Below are 22,176 nucleotides of genomic sequence, written 5' to 3' on the forward strand. Positions count from 1 at the left end.
CATATACAGTACATGTATATACAAACACACACTATATATATTTACACATATACATGTATATACACACACACACACTATATATATATATATATATATATATATATATATATATTTACACATATATATGTATACACACACAATATATATATTTACACATATACATGTATATATATATATACACACACTATATATATTTACACATATACATGTATATACACACACACATACTATATATATATATATATATATATATATATATATATATATATTTACAAACACTCTGCTAATCAGCATCTCCAGACCATATGAAAAAAGTATATGTCAATTGTTAAAAGTTGAAAAATACAGCTTTATTTGGTACAAAAAATGTTAAAATCAGTTGCATGTAAAAACATGAAAGAAAAAACAAAAGGGAAAATCAGCTACAGTCCTGTAACAGACATAGAGCAACAGCAGCCAAACATGTTTCGGGCCTAATGTCAGCCCTTGTTCACTGGCATAACTAGTGCTAGGTAAAGCCTTAATTTAAAGGTAAAGTTAATTATCACTTACATGCATCTGTTGAATTAACCCATGACTACCTAGATAGTCATGGCTAAAGGTAAATTATCAATAATTGTTTTTTTGTTTCTTATATTAAACATTTTCATTTTAAAGCAAACATAAATGTTAAGTGTGTTTATTTAAGACTGTCAGATGGCTAGATATATATGAAAACAATTTTTTACTCTGATTTGATCCTAAATGGATGTAGAACTCAATCTCCACTTAAAGATATTTTTTACTTTAATTCATTTTCTCTTTTGTTAAAAAGGAGAGAAAATGAAAAAACCAATCATTAATCTATTAGTAAAATAAATCAACATCCATTATGGAATTTAGACCAAAGGGGTGCTTTGTTTTGAGATGGAAAATCCAAAACACTTCCCTTTGGTCCAAAAGTCTCTATCGCCCCCTCTCCTGTGTCTAGGGACATGGTCAATGCCTTGTACTGTCAAGAGGGCATCATTAGAATTATGTTCCTCTCTAAAGTGCTTAGCTATTGGTGTATTACAATCCGGGTTGCCAATATCTCTGAGATGTTGTAAGAACCTGTCACGCAGGGCACGTTTATTGCGCCCCACGTACTGTTTTTTACATCCTTGGCATGTGAGTAAATAAATGACAAATTTGGTGTTATGAAATGCTGAAGCGTATGTCAAACTCGCTATTTGTTGTACTTGATACAAATTTGGGACCCTGTTGGATGTGTTTGCAGGTTTTACAAATATTTCCTTGACATTTCATGGAACCTATTCTTCTCTTTAACCAAGATTGGTTAGTTGGTGACGGTAGCATTGAGGGAGCTAATAAGCTTCCTAAGGTCTTTGCTTTACGTGCTGAAAAATTACAGCCGTGTTGAACTATTTTGCTTAACTTGGCATCACTTTTTAAAATTGGCAAACAGCTACGAATAATGTCACAAATTTTGTTGTAGTCTTTACTGTAATTTGTTGTAAAATATGGTTTATTGTTATATCTCTTATTCTGTGTTTTACTCACACATTTGGTAGTAAGAAGATCATCTCTGTTTAATTTATCCACTCTATTCTTGGTTTCCTTTAATAATTTCATATCATAACCTCGGGCTTCCAATCTGTGGCCGGTGTTGGCTACATGTGATTGAAATTTGTCCTCAGTGGTGCAATTCCTTTTAGTCCTAATCATTTGGCCATAGGGTATAGAATTAATGGTGTGTTTTGGGTGACAGGAGGAAGAGTGAAGAATGGTATTACACATATATATGTATACACACACAATATATATTTACACATATACATGTATATATATATATATATATATATATATATATATATATATATATATACACACACTATATATATTTACACATATACATGTATATACACACAGACACTATATATATATATATATATATATATATATATATATATATATATATATATTTACACATATATATGTATACACACACACAATATATATTTACACATATACATGTATATACACACACTATATATATTTGCACATATACATGTATATACACACACTATATATATTTACACATATACATGTATATACACACAGACACTATATATATATATATATATATATATATGTATACACACACACAATATATATTTACACATATACATGTATATACACACACTATATATATTTGCACATATACAGTACATGTATACACACACACAATATATATTTACACATATACATGTATATATACACACACACTATATATATTTACACATATACATGTATATACACACACACACACTATATATATATATATATACATATACATGTATACACACACACAATATATATTTACACATATACATGTATATACACACACTATATATATTTACACATATACATGTATATATACACACACACTATATATATTTACACATATACATGTATATACACACACACACACTATATATATATATATATATATATATATATATATTTACACATATACATGTATACACACACACTATATATATTTACACATATACATGTATACACACACACTATATATATTTACACATATACATGTATATACACACACACACACTATATATATATATATATATATATATATATATATATTTACACATATACATGTATACACACACAAAATATATATTTACACATATACATGTATATACAAACACACACTATATATATTTACACATATACAGTACATGTATATACAAACACACACTATATATATTTACACATATACAGTACATGTATATACACACACACACACTATATATATTTACACATATACATGTATATACACACACACACACTATATATATTTACACATATACATGTATATACACACACACACACACTATATATATTTACACATATACATGTATATACACACACACACACACTATATATATTTACACATATACATGTATATACACACACACTATATATATTTACACATATACATGTATATACACACACACTATATATATATATATATATATATATATATATATATATATATATTTACACATATACATGTATATACACACACACTATATATATTTACACATATACATGTATATACACACACACTATATATATATATATATATATATATATATATATATATATATATATATATTTACACATATACATGTATATACACACACACTATATATATATATATATATATATATATATATATATATATTTATATATATATATTTACACATATACATGTATATACACACACACACACACACTATATATATTTACACATATACATGTATATACACACACACACACACACTATATATATTTACACATATACATGTATATACACACACACACACACACACACTATATATATTTACACATATACATGTATATACACACACTCTCAACATTCTGAAGGTCCATGTCTCCTCTCTTCAGCTCAAGTATGTTCTCATTAACTTTTGCATACTTCTGCAGTCATTCCCTCACATTCTCCCCTCCAATTCAATGTTGCCTACCTTAGAATACGGTCTAGGTTTCTTGTGTTTTGATATCTATCACTTGTCACTCCAAGGTAAATACTCAATTTTATTTTGCTGGTGTATCTGGAGGTTTATTACCCTCTAACCCTCTAACCTTTCAATCTGTGTTCTTGAACCGAATTCCTCAGAACTTCTACTACTCTTACAAACAGCTTTACAAATTTCTTTTTAAAAATATACCATTTTACCAACGTATTCCAACCCTCCATCAAGAACACACTCTCTAAGATGACACACGACTTGTACAGAAAAGTCTGAAGGCTATTTCTATTGGCTAATACTTCTGCATTTAATTGCAGCCTTAACCATACTTTTTACTCACTTATATTATCCAGTCTTTGCTACAATAATCTAATATGCATTTGTCTCCCAACCCACCATCTCTCCAAATCCAATCCATCAAAGGGATATGAAACCCCCAAAAAATATATTGTGATTCAGACAAAGAATACCATTTAAAAAAAGTTTCCAATTTACTTCTATCAACTTTGCTTAGTTCCCATGATATTCTGTGTTGAAGAGATACCTAGGTAGGCATCTGGGGCACTACATGTCAGGAAGTAGTGCTGCCATATAGTGAACTTGCAAATGGATAACATTCTTGCAAAACTGCTGTCAGAGTGCTCCATAAATGAGCCAGCTTCAAAGTGTATGCCTCTGCTTTTCAACAAAAGTTACAGAGAGAACAAAAAACTAATAGAAGTAAATTAGAAAGTTGTTTAAATTGTATGCTATCTCTCTGGAAAATTTTGGGTTTCCTATCCCTTTAATACATTATACTTCCTCGTCACATCCCACCGGTTACTCCAATCTGTCAATCCCACCATTGGCTCTACTAAGCCTCCCGCATAAAATACAAAACCTCTCACATTCCTATCTACAGAGCTTTTCTTATACTGCACCAATTATATAGAACCAGTTGCCTTACTCAATGACACCAGCATCAAGCTTTCAGTGTTTGCTAAATCATAGTTCTATATCTGGTCTATCGCCTTTTATCTCAACTGCTCCCTTGATTAAATTTAGCGAACATAAACCAGTAACCCATGGATGCTGCCAACTTTTCTGTTATGGATGGATATGCATTTCGTAAATTGTAAGTTATCATTCCATCACTGTACATATAACCACACCATTGCAAAATAAAGTGTCTCTTAATAAATAAATAAATAATACCTATGTGATTAACTTCAATTTTATTATCTAAGTCAGTGATAACCAACTTTATGACACATGGGGCCACAGTTCAATATTTTAGAAGCTTTTAAGGGACAGTCTACACCAGAATTTTATATTGTTTAAAAAGATAGATAATCCCTTTATTACCCATTTCCCCGTTTTGTATAACTAACACAGTTATATTAATATATGTTTTACCTCTGTGATTGCCTTGTATCTAAGCCTCTGCAGACTGCCCCCTTATCTCAATGCAGTTGACAGACATGCAGTTTAGCCAATCAGTGCAGACTCCTAAATAACTCCACGGGAGTGAGCACAGTTTTTATCTATATGACACACATGAACTAGTACTGTAACTGAAAAACATTCAAAATGCTCTGAGCTAAGAGGCGGTTTTCAACGGATTAAATATCAGTTTGAGCCTACCTAGGTTTAGCTTTTCAAAAATACCACCAAGGGAACAAGGCAAATTTGATGATAAAAGTAAATTGGAAGGTTGTTTAAAATTGCATGCCCTATCTGAATCATGAAAGTTTAATTTTGACTAGAATGTCCCTTTAACTACCGCATATAAATCTATGGCTATTAAATATACAAATAATATATTTCCTAAAAATGTCTGGTGGTATATCAGTCAGATATAGGTACATATGCAGGGTACCCTCTTATCTGTTCTTACAATTTATTTGTCCATCCAGTAGAAGTTCCTAATTAATATATATTCCGCTCTGCTTTTTACTAGAGCTAGGGTACAAATTCTTAGTTTTGTTTTTCCCTGGGGGGGGGGGGGGGATCACAAAAACAAACTAGAGAGCTGCATGTGATTCATGGGCTACCAGTTGTCCATCCCTGACCTAAGTGATTGTGAACTGAAATGATATGTCCTTATTATACTCAGCTTGCGCATGCGTGGGCACAAACATTCACACAGTAGCTTTGTAGTGCAAAGGAAGTGAACAATAATGAAGGCGCTGAATAACTTACTTTCTCTCTCCTTCTTCTTAAAACGCTTCCTTCGCCTGTCAATGGAAGCCACCTCAGATTTTAATGAAAGGTAATGTTTCCGGAGTTCCTGAAGTTTTTCCTGAAGAAATGCAATGCGTTCCATGCTTGTCATATTTTCAAGGTCAGCTGAATACAAGAAATGGTAGCTTTAATTAATTATACAATTTATAATATTTATAATATAAGTGCAGTTTGCATTTATCTGTGTACAGAACTTAAAAGGGACATGAAACCCAAAATTTTCTTTAATGATGTAAATAAAACATACAACTTTTAACAATTTACTAATATTATCAAATTTGCTTCATTTTCTTGGTATCCTTTGTTTAAGGAGCAGCAATTCACTACTGGGACCTAGCTGAACACATCAGGTGAGCCAACGACAACTTTCCTTTGTAGAAAAGCATACTTATGTAGGCTCCGGAACAGCCTACCACTTACGGGGCGCTAGCTGAACACATCGGGTGAGCCAATGACAAGAGGCATATTGTGTAACCACCAATCAGCAGCCTACTCCCAGCAGTGCATTGCTGCTCCTGAGCCTAATTATGCTTTTTGACAAAGCATAAGATGAGAACAAAGCAAATGAGATAATATAAGCAATTTGGAAAGTTGTTTAAAATGACATGCTCTGGCTGAATCATGACAGATTCATTTTGACTTTACTGATCTTTTAAAGGTCACATTCTAAGGTAAAAAATTATGTGCTCTTAATTATAAGTGCATGACATTTTTGCATTACTGATCCTTGCTTACTATGTAACATCTACAAAGTCCTGCACCTCCTGAGCGGAGCACAGCTAGTGAGCCAATTAAGAACAGCAGTTGTACATAGGGCCAATCACTAGCTGTGTCCTGCTCTAGAGCTTTAATGTTTGCATGTCCCAAGGGGGACTTTACTTGTGACCTTTTCAGGGGTTAAACACTTAAAGCAATATTACAAGTGGAGTGCAAATTAGCGCTCCCTCTTGAACGTTAACTTAGCTAGACAAAAGCATTTTTGCATGCGTTGGGTTGCCCTCATATTAGAAGTTAAAAGTAAAAAATTTGTGTAAAAGCGTAAACTTAAGGCGCGCAAAAAAAATATATATATTGTCACCTACTCAACTTCTGATATATATATTTACAGTGGCGTCACTAGGGGGGGGCGGGCCGCACCTGGGTGACACCCACCAGGGGGTGACACCAAAAAAATTTTTTTTTTTTTTTTTTTTTAATTTTATTGAAATTCAAAGAAATACAATCTTGAGATGCATAGATTTTTTTTTATTAGAGGGGCTGGCATTTGTGAACATTGGTGGGACTGGGAAAGATGTAGACACACAATTTTTTTGCCCCTTGAGCCAGTGCTGCAATTTCAACAAATAGTTTTCCCGTCTGCTTTTGCTTGTTTGTACTTTGCTTCTCCCCTGCCCAGTTTCGCTATGAATGTTGTGGGCATGCCGTGGGGCTTGCAAAGTTGCGCTGCTAGCCTAAACCTGCCTGCCTATCTGTGCTCACTGCTCAGTGACATGTGGAGCAGTGGAGTCACTCACTGCTGTGCTGTCTCTCTAAACAGGAACTGGCAAATCATGAGGGGATGCCTGGCACCTGACCGCATGACTGTTTGACACTGTCTTTGAAGTGAAGGAGCCACGTATGATGCCCACCAGACCATTACGGTTACGGTACACTAAGTGCACACTGAACAGGAAAGAGGGCGGGCGGGGGTCTGGGGGTGGGCAGAGTGCAGAGGTGATTGGCCATAAGAAGCGGTAGGCACGTGGCCCGGGGCTGTGCACTGACAGACTTGGAACAGAGTCAGAGAGCAGAAGTTTCATAGTTTGCACCTAAAACTTTTCTTTAGTGATTTATTTTTAGAGTGCTCTGTTTATCTTTCATTTGATGCTCTGCTGAGCCAGGGAGCAGCTCTAGGCATGAGCTTTATAATTAATGCAGTGCAGTTTACATATTTTGTATGTGTGTGTGTGTCTGAGTTTTTGTGTGTGTGTTTTTGTGTGTGTGTCTCAGTGTTTTTGTGTGTGTCTCAGTGTTTCTGAGTGTTTGTGTGTGCATCTGAGTATGTTTTAAGTGTGTCTGAGTGTTTGTATGTGTGTCTGCTTTCTGGGGGGGGGGGGGTGACACCATTACTTACCGCACCGGGTGACACCAACCCTAGTGACGCCACTGTATATTTAATAATAAAAAGTACATTATTTTCTATGTGAAGAATATAGGAATGCAAAATGCGTTTTGTACATCATGTTTTGCAGTTTTTTATTTTAACATGGTCGGGTTAGCGCACATGAAAACTTAGTAATCTTAAAGTGAAAGTATAAAATACTTCATGCTGAAAGTCCCTTTATTTGTTTCAAGCGTTCGCCGTTCTGAGCTGCTAAGGCAGCCAGCTGCAGAACGCTGTTTTGATAGAGAGGTGAGGTTTTCACCTCTTAGCCAATAGCTGTGCGGGAAATCCGGCTTGGCGCCCTTGGAAGCTGGATTTCCTGCACTCTATTTGCTAAGAGGTGGAAACGTCACCTCTTAGCAAAACAGCGTTCTGCCATGGGCTGCCATATCCATAGAATATATCTATATATTTTACATATGTTTAATAATTTTTAATATTTTACTAATTTAAAAAAAAATTAATATATATATGTAATATTTCAATAGCACCCCTTAAGATTGCTAAGTTTTCATGTGCGCTAACCAGACTGCTATCTTTTGCTATATACAGAGGGTACAGGGGGTGCAGAGGTTGTAATTTCGACTGGGCCCCTGAGGGTGGGGGCCCAGCTTCAATAAAAAACGTTGACCTGCCATTACCTGCATTGAAATCATGCGAGTGTGACATGATGCTTCGCTAGTGTCTCTGACTACAGGGGTTAGTGTTTCTGTTTTACCCATTGGTGTTTATGTGTGTGTGAATGTATGACTGTGTGTATTTATGCATGTATGTGTGTGTGTGTGTATGACTGTGTGTGTATTTATGCATGTATGTGTGTGTATGTTTGTGGAACCAGAAAATTACAGACCTTGATACTACAACATGGGGAGGGGGGGGGGGGGGCAAACAGTGTCACTATATACAGTACAGGGGGGGCTGGACCATGTCACTGACTACTGTGGTCACTTTATAAAGTACTGGGGCGGGTAGGGCCAGGCCAGTCATCTCCCCGGCAGATTACAGACTGTGTCACTATATACAGTACTGGTGGGTTAAACAGTGTCACTATATAAAGTAATAGGGGGTCAGACCATCTCACAGACTGTGGGCACAGGGTACCTCCTTTTGCAGACATGTAATCTGATTCACATTTTTTTTTTTGGCGTAGGGAAGGGGGGGGGGGTGGCCCTTCTTATATTCTTGCACCTGGGCCCTGTGGTTTCTAGTTACGCCTCTGAGAGGGTATTAAAGTTCTTAATATTGGTGAAGGTAGTGAAGCTGAGACTTTGCTTGTTCATATTAACTCATAATTGTGTATTAGTGATACAGATTAGATTGGCGTATTCATAAACTAATGCAATTGATGGAAGTGGGTTATAGCAATATTTTTATATTTTGTGTTTAACTTTGAGGTTACACTGGGATGGAATAGCTGAATAGTTACAATTGCCCGGGGATTCACTATATGATTTGTGATTATTTGTTTTTAGATAATTATCTTTGGATATCTTGAAAAAAAAACATAATTTATGCTTACCTGATAAATTCCTTTCTTCTGTAGTGTGATCAGTCCACGGGTCATCATTACTTCTGGGATATTACTCCTCCCCAACAGGAAGTGCAAGAGGATTCACCCAGCAGAGCTGCATATAGCTCCTCCCCTCTACGTCACTCCCAGTCATTCGACCAAGGACCAACGAGAAAGGAAAAGCCAAGGGTGAAGTGGTGACTGGAGTATAAATTAAAAAATATTTACCTGCCTTAAAAACAGGGCGGGCCGTGGACTGATCACACTACAGAAGAAAGGAATTTATCAGGTAAGCATAAATTATGTTTTCTTCTGTTAAGTGTGATCAGTCCACGGGTCATCATTACTTCTGGGATACCAATACCAAAGCAAAAGTACACGGATGACGGGAGGGATAGGCAGGCTCTTTATACAGAAGGAACCGCTGCCTGAAGAACCTTTCTCCCAAAAATAGCCTCCGATGAAGCAAAAGTGTCAAATTTGTAAAATTTGGAAAAAGTATGAAGCGAAGACCAAGTTGCAGCCTTGCAAATCTGTTCAACAGAGGCCTCATTCTTGAAGGCCCAAGTGGAAGCCACAGCTCTAGTAGAATGAGCTGTAATTCTTTCAGGAGGCTGCTGTCCAGCAGTCTCATAAGCTAAACGAATTATGCTACGAAGCCAAAAAGAAAGAGAGGTAGCGGAAGCTTTTTGACCTCTCCTCTGCCCAGAGTAAATGACAAACAGAGAAGACGTTTGTCGAAATTCCTTAGTTGCCTGTAAGTAAAATTTTAGAGCACGGACTACATCCAGGTTGTGCAGTAGACGTTCCTTCTTTGAAGAAGGATTTGGGCATAAAGAAGGAACAACAATCTCTTGATTGATATTCCTGTTAGTAACTACCTTAGGTAAGAACCCAGGTTTAGTACGCAGGACTACCTTATCCGAATGAAAAATCAAATAAGGAGAATCACAATGTAAGGCTGATAATTCAGAGACTCTTCGAGCCGAGGAAATAGCCATTAAAAATAGAACTTTCCAAGATAACAACTTTATATCAATGGAATGAAGGGGTTCAAACGGAACGCCCTGTAAAACATTAAGAACAAGGTTTAAACTCCATGGTGGAGCAACAGTTTTAAACACAGGCTTAATTCTGGCCAAAGCCTGACAAAAAGCCTGGACGTCAGGAACTTCTGACAGACGTTTGTGTAACAGAATGGACAGAGCTGAGATCTGTCCCTTTAATGAACTAGCAGATAAACCCTTTTCTAAACCTTCTTGTAGAAAAGACAATATCCTAGGAATCCTAACCTTACTCCAAGAGTAACCTTTGGATTCACACCAATATAGGTATTTACGCCATATCTTATGGTAAATCTTTCTGGTAACAGGTTTCCTAGCCTGTATTAAGGTATCAATAACTGACTCAGAAAATCCACGTCTTGATAAAATCAAGCGTTCAATTTCCAAGCAGTCAGCTTCAGAGAAGTTAGATTTTGATGTTTGAAGGGACCCTGTATCAGAAGGTCCTGTTTCAGAGGTAGAGACCAAGGTGGACAGGATGACATGTCCACCAGGTCTGCATACCAAGTCCTGCGTGGCCACGCAGGTGCTATTAGAATCACTGATGCTCTCTCTTGTTTGATTCTGGCAATCAATCGAGGAAGCAACGGGAAGGGTGGAAACACGTAAGCCATCCTGAAGTCCCAAGGTGCTGTCAGAGCATCTATCAGGACTGCTCCTGGATCCCTGGATCTGGACCCGTAACGAGGAAGCTTGGCGTTCTGTCGAGACGCCATGAGATCTATCTCTGGTTTGCCCCAACGTCGAAGTATTTGGGCAAAGACCTCCGGATGAAGTTCCCACTCCCCCGGATGAAAAGTCTGACGACTTAAGAAATCCGCCTCCCAGTTCTCCACTCCCGGGATGTGGATTGCTGACAGGTGGCAAGAGTGAGACTCTGCCCAGCAAATTATCTTTGATACTTCCATCATAGCTAGGGAGCTTCTTGTCCCTCCCTGATGGTTGATGTAAGCTACAGTCGTGATGTTGTCCGACTGAAACCTGATGAACCCCCGAGTTGTCAACTGGGGCCAAGCCAGGAGGGCATTGAGAACTGCTCTTAATTCCAGAATGTTTATTGGCAGGAGACTCTCCTCCTGACTCCATTGTCCCTGAGCCTTCAGAGAATTCCAGACGGCACCCCAACCTAGAAGGCTGGCGTCTGTTGTTACAATTGTCCAGTCTGGTCTGCTGAATGGCATCCCCCTGGACAGATGTGGCCGAGAAAGCCACCATAGAAGAGAATTTCTGGTCTCTTGATCCAGATTCAGAGAAGGGGATAAGTCTGAGTAATCCCCATTCCACTGACTTAGCATGCACAGTTGCAGTGGTCTGAGGTGTAAGCGTGCAAAGGGTACTATGTCCATTGCCGCTACCATTAAGCCGATTACCTCCATGCATTGAGCCACTGACGGGTGTTGAATGGAATGAAGGGTGCGGCAAGCACTTTGAAGTCTTGTTAGCCTGTCCTCTGTCAGGTAAATCTTCATTTCTACAGAATCTATAAGAGTCCCCAGGAAGGGAACTCTTGTGAGTGGAACGAGTGAACTTTTCTTTTCGTTCACCTTCCATCCATGTGACCTTAGAAATGCCAGCACTAACTCTGTATGAGACTTGGCAGTTTGAAAGCTTGAAGCTTGTATCAGAATGTCGTCTAGGTATGGAGCTACCGAGATTCCCCGCGGTCTTAGTACCGCCAGAAGAGCACCCAGAACCTTTGTGAAGATTCTTGGAGCTGTAGCCAATCCGAATGGAAGAGCCACAAACTGGTAATGCCTGTCTAGGAAGGCAAACCTTAGGTACCGATAATGATCTTTGTGAATCGGTATGTGAAGGTAAGCATCTTTTAAATCTACAGTGGTCATGTATTGACCCTCTTGGATCATAGGTAAAATTGTCCGAATAGTCTCCATCTTGAACGATGGAACTCTTAGGAATTTGTTTAGGATCTTTAAGTCCAGGATTGGTCTGAAAGTTCCCTCTTTTTTGGGAACCACAAACAGATTTGAGTAAAACCCCTGTCCCTGTTCCGATCGTGGAACTGGATGGATTACTCCCATTAACAAGAGCTCTTGTACGCAGCGTAGAAACGCCTCTTTCTTTGTCTGGATTGTTGACAATCTTGACAGATGAAATCTCTCTCTTGGAGGAGAGTATTTGAAGTCCAGAAGGTATCCCTGAGATATTATCTCTAGCGCCCAGGGATCCTGAACATCTCTTGCCCAAGCCTGGGCGAAGAGAGAAAGTCTGCCCCCAACTAGATCCGATCCCGGATCGGGGGCCCTCAATTCATGCTGTTTTAGGGGCAGCAGCAGGTTTCCTAGTCTGCTTGCCCTTGTTCCAGGACTGGTTAGGTTTCCAGCCTTGTCTGTAGCGAGCAACAACTCCTTCCTGTTTTGGTGCAGAGGAAGTTGATGCTGCTCCTGCTTTGAAATTACGAAAGGAACGAAAATTAGACTGTCTAGTCTTGGCTTTGGCTTTGTCCTGAGGCAGGGCATGGCCTTTACCTCCTGTAATGTTAGCGATAATCTCTTTCAACCCGGGCCCGAATAAGGTCTACCCTTTGAAAGGTATATTAAGCAATTTAGACTTAGAAGTAACATCAGCTGACCAGGATTTTAGCCACAGCGCCCTGCGTGCCTGAATGGCGAATCCTGAATTCTTCGCCGTAAGTTTAGTAAGATGTACTACGGCCTCCGAAATGAATGAATTAGCTAGTTTAAGGACCCTAAGCCTGTCCGTAATGTCGTCCAGAGTAGCTGAACCAATGTTCTCTTCCAGAGACTCAATCCAGAATGCCGCTGCAGCCGTGATCGGCGCAATGCATGCAAGGGGTTGCAATATAAAACCTTGTTGAACAAACATTTTCTTAAGGTAACCCTCTAACTTTTTATCCATTGGATCTGAAAAAGCACAGCTATCCTCCACCGGGATAGTGGTACGCTTAGCTAAGGTAGAAACTGCTCCCTCCACCTTAGGGACCGTTTGCCATAAGTCCCTTGTGGTGGCGTCTATTGGAAACATTTTTCTAAATATCGGAGGGGGTGAGAACGGCACACCGGGTCTATCCCACTCCTTAGTAACAATTTCAGTAAGTCTCTTAGGTATAGGAAAAACCTCAGTACTCGTCGGTACCGCAAAATATTTATCCAACCTACACATTTTCTCTGGTATTGCAACTGTGTTACAATCATTCAGAGCCGCTAACACCTCCCCTAGTAATACACGGAGGTTTTCCAGTTTAAATTTAAAATTTGAAATATCTGAATCCAGTCTGTTTGGATCAGAACCGTCACCCACAGAATGAAGTTCTCCGTCCTCATGTTCTGCCACCTGTGACGCAGTGTCTGACATGGCCCTAATATTATCAGCGCACTCTGTTCTCACCCCAGAGTGATCACGCTTACCTCTTAGTTCTGGTAATTTAGCCAAAACCTCAGTCATAACAGTAGCCATATCCTGTAATGTGATTTGTAATGGCCGCCCAGATGTACTCGGCGCTACAATATCACGCACCTCCCTCTGAGCGGGAGATGTAGGTACTGACACGTGAGGCGAGTTAGTCGGCATAACTCTCCCCTCGTTGTTTGGTGAAATTTGTTCAATTTGTACAGATTGACTTTTATTTAAAGTAGCATCAATACAGTTAGTACATAAATTTCTATTGGGCTCCACTTTGGCATTGCAACAAATGACACAGGTATCATCCTCTGAGTCAGACATGTTTAACACACTAGCAAATAAACTTGCAACTTGGAAATACAATTCAATTAGAATAATATTAAAACGTACTGTGCCTTTAAGAAGCACAGAAGATCTATGACAGTTGAAAATTAATAAATTGAAACAGTTATAGCCTCAATCCTTGTAAACAACACAACTTTAGCAAAGGTTTAATCCCATTAGCAAAGATAACAAATTCTGAAAGCAGGAAACAAATTACAGAATAAACGTTTTTTATCTCAGTCAAACTATAATTCTCACAGCTCTGCTGAGAGAAATTACCTCCCTCAAAATAAGTTTTGAAGACCCCTGAGCTCTGTAGAGATGAAACGGATCATGCAGGGAATACAATGAGTTGCTGACTGAAATATTTGATGCATAGTAAAAGCGCCAAAAAACGGCCCCTCCCCCTCACACACAGCAGTGAGGGATAACAGAAACTGTCAGAAAAACAGATTAAGCAACTGCCAAGTGGAAAAACATAATTTATGTAAGAACTTACCTGATAAATTCATTTCTTTCATATTAACAAGAGTCCATGAGCTAGTGACGTATGGGATATACATTCCTACCAGGAGGGGCAAAGTTTCCCAAACCTCAAAATGCCTATAAATACACCCCTCACCACACCCACAAATCAGTTTAACGAATAGCCAAGAAGTGGGGTGATAAGAAAAAAAGTGCGAAGCATATAAAATAAGGAATTGGAATAATTGTGCTTTATACAAAAAAATCATAACCACCACAAAAAAGGGTGGGCCTCATGGACTCTTGTTAATATGAAAGAAATGAATTTATCAGGTAAGTTCTTACATAAATTATGTTTTCTTTCATGTAATTAACAAGAGTCCATGAGCTAGTGACGTATGGGATAATGACTACCCAAGATGTGGATCTTTCCACACAAGAGTCACTAGAGAGGGAGGGATAAAATAAAGACAGCCAATTCCTGCTGAAAATAATCCACACCCAAAATAAAGTTTAACAAAAAACATAAGCAGAAGATTCAAACTGAAACCGCTGCCTGAAGAACTTTTCTACCAAAAACTGCTTCAGAAGAAGAAAATACATCAAAATGGTAGAATTTAGTAAAAGTATGCAAAGAAGACCAAGTTGCTGCTTTGCAGATCTGGTCAACCGAAGCTTCATTCCTAAACGCCCAGGAAGTAGAAACTGACCTAGTAGAATGAGCTGTAATTCTTTGAGGCGGAATTTTACCCGACTCAACATAGGCAAGATGAATTAAAGATTTCAACCAAGATGCCAAAGAAATGGCAGAAGCTTTCTGCCCTTTCCTAGAACCGGAAAAGATAACAAATAGACTAGAAGTCTTACGGAAAGATTTCGTAGCTTCAACATAATATTTCAAAGCTCTAACAACATCCAAAGAATGCAATGATTTCTCCTTAGAATTCTTAGGATTAGGACATAATGAAGGAACCACAATTTCTCTACTAATGTTGTTGGAATTCACAACTTTAGGTAAAAATTCAAAAGAAGTTCGCAACACCGCCTTATCCTGATGAAAAATCAGAAAAGGAGACTCACACGAAAGAGCAGATAATTCAGAAACTCTTCTAGCAGAAGAGATGGCCAAAAGGAACAAAACTTTCCAAGAAAGTAATTTAATGTCCAATGAATGCATAGGTTCAAACGGAGGAGCTTGAAGAGCTCCCAAAACCAAATTCAAACTCCATGGAGGAGAAATTGACTTAATGACAGGTTTTATACGAACCAAAGCTTGTACAAAACAATGAATATCAGGAAGAATAGCAATCTTTCTGTGAAAAAGAACAGAAAGAGCGGAGATTTGTCCTTTCAAAGAACTCGCGGACAAACCCTTATCTAAACCATCCTGAAGAAACTGTAAAATTCTCGGTATTCTAAAAGAATGCCAAGAAAAATGATGAGAAAGACACCAAGAAATATAAGTCTTCCAGACTCTATAATATATCTCTCGAGATACAGATTTACGAGCCTGTAACATAGTATTAATCACGGAGTCAGAGAAACCTCTATGACCAAGAATCAAGCGTTCAATTTCCATACCTTTAAATTTAAGGATTTCAGATCCGGATGGAAAAAAGGACCTTGAGACAGAAGGTCTGGTCTTAACGGAAGAGTCCATGGTTGGCAAGATGCCATCCGGACAAGATCCGCATACCAAAACCTGTGAGGCCATGCCGGAGCTATTAGCAGAACAAACGAGCATTCCCTCAGAATCTTGGAGATTACTCTTGGAAGAAGAACTAGAGGCGGAAAGATATAGGCAGGATGATACTTCCAAGGAAGTGATAATGCATCCACTGCTTCCGCCTGAGGATCCCGGGATCTGGACAGATACCTGGGAAGTTTCTTGTTTAGATGAGAGGCCATCAGATCTATCTCTGGGAACCCCCACATTTGAACAATCTGAAGAAATACCTCTGGGTGAAGAGACCATTCGCCCGGATGCAACGTTTGGCGACTGAGATAATCCGCTTCCCAATTGTCTACACCTGGGATATGAACCGCAGAGATTAGACAGGAGCTGGATTCCGCCCAAACCAAAATTCGAGATACTTCTTTCATAGCCAGAGGACTGTGAGTCCCTCCTTGATGATTGATGTATGCCACAGTTGTGACATTGTCTGTCTGAAAACAAATGAACGATTCTCTCTTCAGAAGAGGCCAAAACTGAAGAGCTCTGAAAACTGCACGGAGTTCCAAGATATTGATCGGTAATCTCACCTCCTGAGATTCCCAAACTCCTTGTGCCGTCAGAGAACCCCACACAGCTCCCCAACCTGTGAGACTTGCATCTGTTGAAATTACAGTCCAGGTCGGAAGAACAAAAGAAGCCCCCTGAATTAAACGATGGTGATCTGTCCACCACGTTAGAGAGTGCCGAACAATCGGTTTTAAAGATATTAATTGATATATCTTCGTGTAATCCCTGCACCATTGGTTCAGCATACAGAGCTGAAGAGGTCGCATGTGAAAACGAGCAAAGGGGATCGCGTCCGATGCAGCAGTCATAAGACCTAGAATTTCCATGCATAAGGCTACCGAAGGGAATGATTGAGACTGAAGGTTTCGACAGGCTGTAATCAATTTTAGACGTCTCTTGTCTGTTAAAGACAAAGTCATGGACACTGAATCTATCTGGAAACCCAGAAAGGTTACCCTTGTTTGAGGAATCAAAGAACTTTTTGGTAAATTGATCCTCCAACCATGATCTTGAAGAAACAACACAAGTCGATTCGTATGAGACTCTGCTAAATGTAAAGACGGAGCAAGTACCAAGATATCGTCCAAATAAGGAAATACCACAATACCCTGTTCTCTGATTACAGACAGAAGGGCACCGAGAATCTTTGTGAAAATTCTTGGAGCTGTAGCAAGGCCAAACGGTAGAGCCACAAATTGGTAATGCTTGTCTAGAAAAGAGAATCTCAGGAACTGATAATGATCTGGATGAATCGGAATATGCAGATATGCATCCTGTAAATCTATTGTGGACATATAATTCCCTTGCTGAACAAAAGGCAATATAGTCCTTACAGTTACCATCTTGAACGTTGGTATCCTTACATAACGATTCAATAATTTTAGATCCAGAACTGGTCTGAAGGAATTCTCCTTCTTTGGTACAATGAAGAGATTTGAATAAAACCCCATCCCCTGTTCCGGAACTGGAACTGGCATAATTACTCCAGCCAACTCTAGATCTGAAACACAATTCAGAAATGCTTGAGCTTTCACTGGATTTACTGGGACATGGGAAAGAAAAAATCTCTTTGCAGGAGGTCTCATCTTGAAACCAATTCTGTACCCTTCTGAAACAATGTTCTGAATCCAAAGATTGTGAACAGAATTGATCCAAATTTCTTTGAAAAAACGTAACCTGCCCCCTACCAGCTGAACTGGAATGAGGGCCGTACCTTCATGTGAACTTAGAAGCAGGCTTTGCCTTTCTAGCAGGCTTGGATTTATTCCAGACTGGAGATGGTTTCCAAACTGAAACTGCTCCTGAGGATGAAGGATCAGGCTTTTGTTCTTTGTTGAAACGAAAGGAACGAAAACGATTGTTAGCCCTGTTTTTACCTTTAGACTTTTTATCCTGTGGTAAAAAAGTTCCTTTCCCACCAGTAACAGTTGAAATAATAGAATCCAACTGAGAACCAAATAATTTGTTTCCCTGGAAAGAAATGGAAAGTAGAGTTGATTTAGAAGCCATATCAGCATTCCAAGTCTTAAGCCATAAAGCTCTTCTGGCTAAGATAGCCAGAGACATAAATCTAACATCAACTCTAATAATATCAAAAATGGCATCACAGATGAAATTATTAGCATGCTGGAGAAGAATAATAATATCATGAGAATCACGATTTGTTACTTGTTGCGCTAGAGTTTCCAACCAAAAAGTTGAAGCTGCAGCAACATCAGCCAATGATATAGCAGGTCTAAGAAGATTACCTGAACATAGATAAGCTTTTCTTAGAAAAGATTCAATTTTTCTATCTAAAGGATCCTTAAACGAGGTACCATCTGATGTAGGAATGGTAGTACGTTTAGCAAGGGTAGAAATAGCCCCATCAACTTTAGGGATTTTGTCCCAAAATTCTAACCTGTCAGGCGGAACAGGATATAATTGCTTAAAACGTTTAGAAGGAGTAAATGAATTACCCAATCTATCCCATTCCTTAGCAATTACTGCAGAAATAGCATTAGGAACAGGAAAGACTTCTGGAATAACCGCAGGAGCTTTAAAAACCTTATCCAAACGTATAGAATTAGTATCAAGAGGACTAGAATCCTCTATTTCTAAAGCAATTAGTACTTCTTTAAGTAAAGAGCGAATAAATTCCATCTTAAATAAATATGAAGATTTATCAGCATCAATCTCTGAGACAGAATCCTCTGAACCAGAAGAGTCCAAAGAATCAGAATGATGGTGTTCATTTAAAAATTCATCTGTAGAGAGAGAAGATTTAAAAGACTTTTTACGTTTACTAGAAGGAGAAATAACAGACAAAGCCTTCTTTATGGATTCAGAAACAAAATCTCTTATGTTATCAGGAACATTCTGCACCTTAGATGTTGAGGGAACTGCAACAGGCAATGGTACATCACTAAAGGAAATATTATCTGCATTAACAAGTTTGTCATGACATTTAATACAAACAACAGCTGGAGGAATAGCTACCAAAAGTTTACAGCAGATACACTTAGCTTTGGTAGATCCAGCAGGCAGAGGTTTTCCTGTAGTATCTTCTGGCTCAGATGCAACGTGAGACATCTTGCAATATGTAAGAGAAAAAACAACATATAAAGCAAAATAGATCAAATTCCTTATAAGACAGTTTCAGGAATGGGAAAAAAATGCCAAAAATCAAGCTTCTAGCAACCAGAAGCAAATGAAAAATGAGACTGAAATAATGTGGAGACAAAAGCGACGCCCATATTTTTTGGCGCCAAATAAGACGCCCACATTATTTGGCGCCTAAATGCTTTTGGCGCCAAAAATGACGCCACATCCGGAACGCCGACATTTTTGGCGCAAAATAACGTCAAAAAATGACGCAACTTCCGGCGACACGTATGACGCCGGAAACGGAAATGAATTTTTGCGCCAAAAAAGTCTGCGCCAAGAATGACGCAATAAATGAAGCATTTTCAGCCCCCGCGAGCCTAACAGCCCACAGGGAAAAAAGTCAAATTTTTGAGGTAAGAAAAAATATGATAATTAAAGCATAATCCCAAATATGAAACTGACTGTCTGGAAATAAGGAAAGTTGAACATTCTGAGTCAAGGCAAATAAATGTTTGAATACATATATTTAGAACTTTATAAATAAAGTGCCCAACCATAGCTTAGAGTGTCACAGAAAATAAGACTTACTTACCCCAGGACACTCATCTACATGTTTGTAGAAAGCCAAACCAGTACTGAAACGAGAATCAGTAGAGGAAATGGTAAATGTAAGAGTATATCGTCGATCTGAAAAGGGAGGTAAGAGATGAATCTCTACGACCGATAACAGAGAACCTTATGAAATAGACCCCGTAGAAGGAGATCACTGCATTCAATAGGCAATACTCTCCTCACATCCCTCTGACATTCACTGCACGCTGAGAGGAAAACCGGGCTCCAACTTGCTGCGGAGCGCATATCAACGTAGAATCTAGCACAAACTTACTTCACCACCTCCCTTGGAGGCAAAGTTTGTAAAACTGATTTGTGGGTGTGGTGAGGGGTGTATTTATAGGCATTTTGAGGTTTGGGAAACTTTGCCCCTCCTGGTAGGAATGTATATCCCATACGTCACTAGCTCATGGACTCTTGTTAATTACATGAAAGAAAATAGTGCCCAAACATTTATTCACACAGTACCTCAGCAAATGAAAACGATTTTACATTCCAGCAAAAACGTTAAACATAATCTCTAGTTATTAAACAGCTTTATGTATTTCTTACAGTGTAATTCTAGTGAAGTACCATTCCCCAGAATACTGAAGTGTAAAGTATACATACATGACATTATATCGGTATGGCAGGATTTTCTCATCAATTCCATTGTCAGAAAATAAAAACTGCTACATACCTCTATGCAGATTCATCTGCCCGCTGTCCCCTGATCTGAAGTTTACCTCACTCCTCAGATGGCCGAGAACAGCAATATGATCTTAACTACTCCGGCTAAAATCATAGCAAAACTCTGGTAGATTCTTCTTCAAACTCTGCCAGAGAGGTAATAACACACTCCGGTGCTATTTTAAAATAACAAACTTTTGATTGAAGATATAAAACTAAGTATAATCACCATAGTCCTCTCACACATCCTATCTAGTCGTTGGGTGCAAGAGAATGACTGGGAGTGACGTAGAGGGGAGGAGCTATATGCAGCTCTGCTGGGTGAATCCTCTTGCACTTCCTGTTGGGGAGGAGTAATATCCCAGAAGTAATGATGACCCGTGGACTGATCACACTTAACAGAAGAAAAAAGCTTTATTTAAAGGGACATTAAACACTAAATTAATGCTAGATAGAATGATGTATTCAAAGAAAAGATTAATATGATAATAACATGTAGATGTGTTTTTTAAAGTTTCATTAGCTGTCTAAATATTAACAAAATAAATGTAAGTTTTTAGTGTCTATAAAACAATGGGAGCTGCCATGTTGTAACTTAGGTTACCTTCTCTGCTGTAGCCAATTAGGGACAGTAATAAATAGGTCACTAGAGTGTGCAGCCAATGGCTGTGTGGAATATAACAGTGTTCTGCACTTCCATTTCTAACATGAACTGAAAAGCTCACAATTTCAGAATGGAATTACAGGAAAAGGAGACAAAATAAATAATGAAATAATATTGCAAAGTTTATTTTATATAAACAATTTATCATTTTATATTACCATCTCAAAGTGTTTAATATCCTTTTAAAGCTGAAACATCGACTGTTTTAAAGGAATATAAATAAAAGGACTTTTTAAAGCACCTGTGTGCAACTTTTTAGTCTTGCGTAACAGTTAACCAGAGCTCTGAAGTTCCTCTAACCCAACGTGCGTTAAATTCGGATAGCGAACGCATTTGCTTTCAACTCGAAATATGCTCACTATTTCCGATGTGCGCAAAGAGCTGCAAAATATTCCTCCTCGCTTGTGCTCTCCACTTAGCGCTCCACTCGTAATATAGCCCATAGTAAGCTAAGGTCAGTAACGCAAAAGATGAATAAGAACATGTATTTTTTTTTTTTTTTGCTTTAGAATATCCCTTTAAATACATTGTATGTAGCAGCAGTAACAAATACACAATTTTACCCTAATTATAGTTCACAACTGAAGCATAAAGGCGCTACAAATCTGATTCTGATTTTCGTGCAATCTCTGTATAAAGAAAAGCAAAGGTATCGCTTCTTTGCAAGGCCTTCAATGCTGCTAAATTACAAATAAAATTCAACATCCTTTAAAGCTAAAATTAAGTATAA

At 38.2% G+C, this 22,176-nt stretch overlaps 1 protein-coding gene across 3 annotated transcripts in view; it reads right to left on the reverse strand.

Annotated features, from left to right (window-relative positions):
- Positions 1 to 22,176, reverse strand: part of ARID4B (AT-rich interaction domain 4B) — a 213,468-nt gene that overhangs the window by 664 nt on the left and 190,628 nt on the right. For all 3 annotated transcript variants that reach the window (XM_053711073.1, XM_053711074.1, XM_053711072.1), the window contains one exon: positions 5,745 to 5,891. In XM_053711073.1, the coding sequence (XP_053567048.1) occupies positions 5,745 to 5,891 (147 nt within the window). The remainder of the gene's footprint in view (positions 1 to 5,744; positions 5,892 to 22,176) is intronic.

This window comes from Bombina bombina, chromosome 4 (assembly GCF_027579735.1).
Source record: "Bombina bombina isolate aBomBom1 chromosome 4, aBomBom1.pri, whole genome shotgun sequence".
NCBI lineage: Eukaryota > Metazoa > Chordata > Amphibia > Anura > Bombinatoridae > Bombina > Bombina bombina.